The sequence below is a fragment of the Micrasema longulum genome, unplaced genomic scaffold, assembly GCF_059751315.1.
Source record: "Micrasema longulum isolate JH-2025_06_02 unplaced genomic scaffold, ASM5975131v1 h1tg000274l, whole genome shotgun sequence".
In the NCBI taxonomy this organism is placed as follows: domain Eukaryota; kingdom Metazoa; phylum Arthropoda; class Insecta; order Trichoptera; family Brachycentridae; genus Micrasema; species Micrasema longulum.
In genome coordinates this window covers 1444015-1451168 of record NW_028277478.1, presented here as the reverse complement: position 1 = coordinate 1451168, position 7154 = coordinate 1444015, and the positions used below count along the sequence as shown (strand labels likewise).

The window sequence follows — 7154 nt, the reverse complement described above, 5'->3', positions numbered from 1 at the left end:
AAATTGATTCCCCTGATCTACCTTAATTTTTTATTTTTTTTAATATTTTTTTTTATTCAGGAAACATACAGTACAGTAACAAAGTTTAATATTTTACACAATTAGACTTAATTCTAATGGACCAGTGAAGTTTCCATATTATAAAGCAATTATATGAAAGGTTAATTATGAAAGTATAAAAAAGAGAAGGAAAAAGAAAATCATTATTAAAAGTTGTTTAAAAATTAAAATTTAAGTGAAAAAAAGATATTTTAAAGTTTGTAGTTTGTAGTGAGTGTTTACAAATGGAAAAAATATTAAAAATGAATAAAATTTGTAAGAGTAATTTAAAATTAAGAATTGAAATAAAGAATGAAAAACATGCTCAGATGTAAAAATAAAATAAAATAGTAATAACATTTTTTTTAAAAAAGGAAAAACATAAATATACACATATTTATTTTAAGGGATTCAAAGAAACAATGAGAAGAATCTTTAAGTGAAATATAAGACAATAAATCGGTCAATTTAAAAAACATCTTCAAAAATAATGACACATTATAGTAAGAGCAGCAATATATTGATTTTATTTACATATATAATATAAGTATATAAGTACTTTAAAGACTTTTATTTCGTGTGTCATCTAGGCCTTTTAATTAGACTCTTAGAAGTTTTACACAGTTTTACGTCAATGAACTATTTAAAACAATAAAAAATACCTGGGATATGCAAGCAATGTATTTTACCGAGATTTACTGGATTTATTGAAGTTAATATTTTACATGACAAGGAACATAAATTTAGGTCAAAAGTCATAGAAATATTAAGAGAAGTACATACGGTATTGATCATTATTCCAATACAAATTTATTTAATTACTGATTTTTGAAATTTCTTTTTTTTAACATAACACAGGTCTTAAAAAAAATCTTTTTTTTTCGATACCCGACACCGTTTCTGCTGATTCTTATGTATAATGACTTCCTGAATCCGAATATTACCCCCGTGTATCCCCATTAACCGCCGTTTTCTGGGGAGACTCTTCCTTTTAAAAATACGTTTTCAATAATAATTTCATGCTCATAAATTTGATTTGTAGCGAAGAAAAGTATTATTTTAGCTGTAAATTAAGAAATCATGTCTTAGAACTTTTCAGAACGTTGTTCCAATTATAATTTATTGTCGTTTTTACTTTTAAAAAAGATAAAATACCCTAATTTTGAGGGTTCTGGTTCTATTTCACACGTAAAACTGCCTGTTTTATCTACCAGGACACATGCATTCTTGTATTCAATGCCCAAGATAATTCAACCGACGCGCGACGTGTGTCTAGCTCGAAGTGTTTATTTGAACTGACAAATAAATTAATATATCGTTAAAATTATTTCGGCGCGTTGTCGCTGGCCGTGTCAAAGCAAAATTCGCGAGCGAGACCCACATTAAAGTCACAGTAGACACTTTTGCGAAACACTACCCAAACTTCTTATTTTTTTAAGTAAATATGGTTCAGTTTACTGTATTTCGGCTCTAAAGATATGTTTTTTAGTATATTGTGTGCTTCAAATAAATAGTATTTAGAATTATTATTGGGTGGTTCATACGCCTATATATTAAACCCTCCTAAAATAGTACAAAGATTAATTATTAAAGTAATTCTAAAGAAACCTTTAACATTAAATACGGTAGACACTCTTTATAAAATAAATTCTATTATACAAATATATAAAATAGAAAAAATAAAAGAATTTGAGATGAATAAGTCACTTAGATACTAACATAATATTAAAGTTCCTAAATTCCACACAAGTCATGGTCAAAATAACTTTGTCTTCAAAGGTGTAAAAAATTATATCAATCTTTTAAATGAACTAAAAACTATAAAAAAACAATACATCAATAAGTAAATTTAAAGTAAATCTAAAGAAATTTTTTGAACACGTGTAAAAACGACATTAAATTTTTATTAGTATGAATGTATCATTGTTTTATGTGTTTTCTTTATAAATCCTGTGTTTTTTTTTCTCACGTACTCGTATTAAAAATTATATAAACTCTTCTAAAAACAATAAACAACTACAACAGTGTAAGTCACTCTCCAAGCACAAGAGTTAGTCTCTTTTTTGGAGAGTTACAGTGATAACATTTACTATATGTGTAAAAGTAGATATGTATAATATTAAAAAAAAAACATGTACCTTTTTTGAAGTTTATTATTAAAAAAAAAAAGAATTTTCCGTAAAAAAAATTCAGAAAACCTAAAAAATCCTTGATCTTGAAGAATTAAGACTAGTTATTACAGTGTTTCGAAATGTTTCCAAAGTTTAATTGGATTACAGTGAAAATTAAATTACTTTATTTGTACTAAATATTATCAAATATTTGTATTCTAACAACTTAGAAACGTACCCGTCTCTTCGTCCATATAATTTAAATTTAATTAATATAAATATTTAATAATATTTATTAAAATGTTTGACCACAAAGTTAATGCCTTAAATATTGATAATACTTTATTTGAAGTTTTAATGCATTAAAATAGTACTATTTAATTTTTTTCTTCTAGGATAATACAATATTTTTTCAATAAAATGTCCGTCACAGACGCATGGAGCATTAAAAAAAAAATTCGCGAGTTTTTATGTAAGTTCCTGGATTTTTTTCTCATGGGATTATACCAGTTTCAATTTGAGATTTAAATCACCGTATTTCTTAGACATTTACCGATTTATTGTACACGGTAATGGTCTGATGTGTTAAAAATAAGGTGATTATAATTTGAAACGCTCTTACTGTTAATCATATCCGACAAGATAATATGTAATTAATTGTTTCGTGGACGCCTTATATTTCACGCAGTGATTCAGTCGATTGTCGTTTTGATATTCAAATTATTGTTCGTTTACACTGAAGATAATTCCTCAGGTAAGTCCTAAAGTTCCATAAAGGCATCATATTTTTCGATCACTTTTTGGTTTAATATTGTTATACTGATTTACAATATTTTGGGTTTGTCCAAATGTTTGTATACAAAAGACAAGATTTCACCCCCTAGGGAGTCATTAAAATTAACAAATTACGATGTTCTCCATCCTTATGGTAATTTATTAATCATATTGATATCAGTTTTTGCACAATCCTGATCCGCCATCAAGTCTTCTTTGCATCAATGAGTTTGATAGAAGCCTAAGAATATGAGTATTTAAGAACACCTTGGATGTTCGGATAACAAATCCCAATATTTCGTACGCTTTATCACAGACAGTTTCTGGCTTCAAATAGGATTGGTTTGGAAATGAATATTCATAAAACAAAGATTAAGAGTCCAACAGGGAGAAACATTTTCATAAACAATAATAAAATTTAAGTGGCTGATGAATACATATATCTTGGACACAAAGTAAAACTTAGTAAATATAACCAGACAGCGGAGTTACTAAGAAGAAAAGAGCTCAGTTGGGCTGCTTTCGGCAAACTAAAATATATTTTTAAAATAAGGAAGTCCATGAAGAAGTCTATGAATCATGCATATTGCCGGTGACAACATACGAGCAACAAACCATGTCTGTAGCACAGACAAGTAGGCAGAAATTTCAATGACCGGAAAGATCCATGGAAAAACAGATGCTTGGTGTATGTCAAAGAGACTGCGAAATTGAAATGGCAGTCGGCAGGACACTTGGCGAGGCAAAATGACGGTAGGTGAACACCTAGAATAATAACGTGGAGACCTTGGACAAACTAAAAAAGTGTTGGAAGGCTAAAGAAAAGATAGATCAATGACATAGCTTCTATGGCTGGTAAAACATGGATGGTAAAAGCGGGTGATAGAAAGGAATGAAAACGTTTGGAAGAGGCCTTTATCAAGCAACGGAGAGAAAAAAGCTGAAAAAGAAGAAGAAAAAGAAGTCACAGACAGTGCTTATGTGAGTATGGAATTTATATTTAGCTTCAAACATGTTTCCCAGATCTTAAACAGTGGCAATTCGCTTGTTTGAACACTGTCACATACTCTACCACATGAAAAAAGCTTTTGATGTCCTTGTATACGACAAAATATAACAATTGAATTTATTTTTTATTATTTTTAATATCCCTATATATATATTAAAGTTGCACAATCAGAAATACAATATTATAGTTACATTATTGTATAAATCTATTAATATTTTGATAGTCAAGGCTTTTTTATGGTCAAAGCTGGTTTCTCAATATGCGTCTCTATCCAAAAACAAATATTAATTTCATTATGTTTACTTATTACGTCTTTTCAGTATTTTTTTACGGAATCGAAACGTGAACACTCACCCAAACCATTTAAAAAAAGATCAAAGCCTTTGAAATATGATGTTACAGGAAGATATTCAAAATCTTCTGGGTGGACAGAGTCTAAAACGATGACGTTCTCCGACAGATGAAAAAAGATAAAGAGGAACTGAAGACCATAAAGAAGAGAAAACTTGAGTTCTTTGGGGAGTGATGAGAGGATTTGAATTTCCTGTAATTTGAAAGAGTTAATTCCAAAAACACGTACGACATTTGCTCAGAGAACTTTGTCTTTAGTGGCCCCAAGAGTGTTTATTGTCATGGATGGACAGAGGCATGCAAATGTCCTTGCCTCCAAATTGTATAACTCCTACACGAGAGAAAATGATAATTTAAGCCTCTCTTCTACTAACAACTCATTTATAAACTGGATCAAAAATATAAATGTTAATGTTTTTTACTACTGATAAACTTTTAATTTGCTTTCGTGTTTTTTTTAAATTTAATTATCTTTTTTATTTCTTATGTTCAGATTTTTTGCTTTTACTAAATATTTTTTTTATGTCCTGGATGTAATTTAATTAAAATTATTTATTGACAATTCTTAAAGGATTTCCATTGTAATGATGTAATAACTTATATTTACATATAAGTAATTAATTTTAAAAATACTTGGTACACATGTGGTTCTGGTTCATTTTACAGGGAGAACTGTATTCTTCATACTCTCAGTAACATAATGTTACTAATTATTATACGATAGATTTATTTTTGAAAACAGTTTATATATTTATAAAGTTTCCATACATTTGCATAAAAGCGGGCATATTGCCTTAAAGCAATTTTTTCCTACCTACCCAAACCGGTCAATTTCAGAAAAACAGTGGTATATGAACATATTATGGTGTATTAATAATTTCTTTATAAAACAAAAAATCTTAAAATATAATTTTTTAAAGAAGTGAAAATTTACTAAATATCTACACTATACCATGAAAAGAGGAAAGGGTTAAGAGGGAAGGAAAGAGGGAGGAAAAAGTAAAAACTTAAATATTAAGGAAGTGACAATTCATCCGTGATTTGAATGTAAATAAAGAAGGGGCGTCTCTGAGATGAGTTAGATTATTCCATAATTGCAAAAAACTTACGCATGTATTTGATATTAATTTAACAATGTGAGTTAATGCTTTTTTTTGTTAATGTAACAAGTAAATAGTACTAAAACACGTAAAGTAATTTGTGTTTACTGTTAAGAATGTCATAATAACATTACTTTCGTGTATATTTCGATGCATGTAACAAAGGTTTATCAAATAGTCCAAGTTACTTTCGATTGTTCAAAAGTTCCAATTCATTCACGATCGACTAATTAAGGCGGAATTTTCACTGCCGTGTATGCAAATTACGTTGCACTTGGTACCGAGGTATGTGATATGTTTGTTTTTTGTGTATACTGTGCTAATCAATAGCCGTCATGTACTCACGCGTGTGGATTCTTAATGTACTGGTCGCACGCTCTAGGGAGTTTATGCATCAGTTGATCAGAGAGAAAATGGATAAATGGCCGTGAATACATCTCAGGTACCACATTGCGTCGCAAACAATATAACGGTGAACATCTCCCTCTTTACCGACCTTCAGCAAAACCAATCCAGTGGACTATATCCTTGTGATCAAAGGATATATCTAACTCTAGCGCTATGTATTTCCACAAGTGTCTCGTAGTTTTGGCGGTATGGTGCGTCGCTTCCTCGTATGCAGCACAGGAGCAAAGCCCCCTGACTTCTGGATTGAGGATGCTGAGGAGAATCTACGACAACTGCGAGAAATCAGAGGAAGTCGTCAAGTGTCTCAAAGTCCAGGCGGTGAGGATCGCCGACCGAGCCCTGAAGGCAGAAAACATCACATTCCTCGACGGGCTATCAGTTGTCAAGAGGACTGACGCCCAAGGCGCTAGGTCCTTCAACGTCCACGAAACATCAGAAGAAGAAGCGAGAAGCATGTCCGGGGACCAGCTGGACAATGTTTTAGCAGACAAGACCTCGAGGTTCTTCGATTCGCATCAAGTTTCAATGAACATGGGTAGTTTCTTCGGCCGTTCGAGTGGAAACGTCAACGAAATGATCGAAGAAGGAAGAGGAAAGTTGAAGAAGTACATTGGACCCATCCTAACCGCCATCGCTATCAAGGGAGGATTCGTCGCCATGGCTTTCCAAGCTATCGCCATGATCTCCGGGAAGGCTCTCCTCATCGGTAAGATTGCCCTCGTCCTGAGCGCCATCATCGGTCTGAAGAAATTGGTGTCCGGAGACGAAGCGCACGAAAAGACAACGTACGAAATTGTGAAGCATCCTCAGGTTTCCCAGAGCCATTCGTACTCTTCTTCCCACTACGGAGGTGGAGAATATGAGCCGTCCGGTCCAGGAGGCCACTACAGAAGTCTCAGTGATGAAGTTCCTCAGGATCGCGCCTACAGAGCGCATGTCCCCAGGAGTTAAACACTTAAAATTGCCGCATATAACCCGATGTTTTCAAAAAAAGCAGTGAAAAATATAGATTTTGTACATATTTTAAAGATATGAATGAAAAACATCATTAGAACTGTAAATAACTTATTTAAATAATTTATGATATTTATCACCATATCTTTAAAATGCGATTATTTATTGACACGAAGGCGATAATAATTTAATTTCACATTCTATTATTTCAAGTAAATTATTTTTAGCAATTTAATAATTTTATTTAATGGAGTTCATTTAATTCATCTATTTATAATATTGTTATTCGTGAAATGGGTAACGTTTTGTGCAATATTTTTGTAGAAGCGTATTTTTCCTAGAAACTAAGTTGTAAAAAGGTACCTACTTTAAAACATTCATGTAGCTATTAAATTTATTTGTAACTGA

The 7154-nt window shown here is 31.3% G+C and overlaps 1 protein-coding gene across 1 annotated transcript; it reads left to right on the top strand.

Annotated features, from left to right (window-relative positions):
- The first annotated feature begins 5725 nt into the window (after positions 1 to 5725).
- Positions 5726 to 7154, top strand: Osi11 (Osiris 11). The gene has a single exon (XM_088224261.1). The coding sequence runs from the start codon at positions 5946 to 5948 to the stop codon at positions 6741 to 6743; it is 798 nt and encodes a 265-aa protein (XP_088080387.1). The 5' UTR covers positions 5726 to 5945; the 3' UTR covers positions 6744 to 7154.

Bases quoted from the DNA above. Each gene is read 5' to 3' on its own strand.
- Osi11 (XM_088224261.1), top strand. From the start codon at position 5,946: ATGTATTTCCACAAGTGTCTCGTAGTTTTGGCGGTATGGTGCGTCGCT.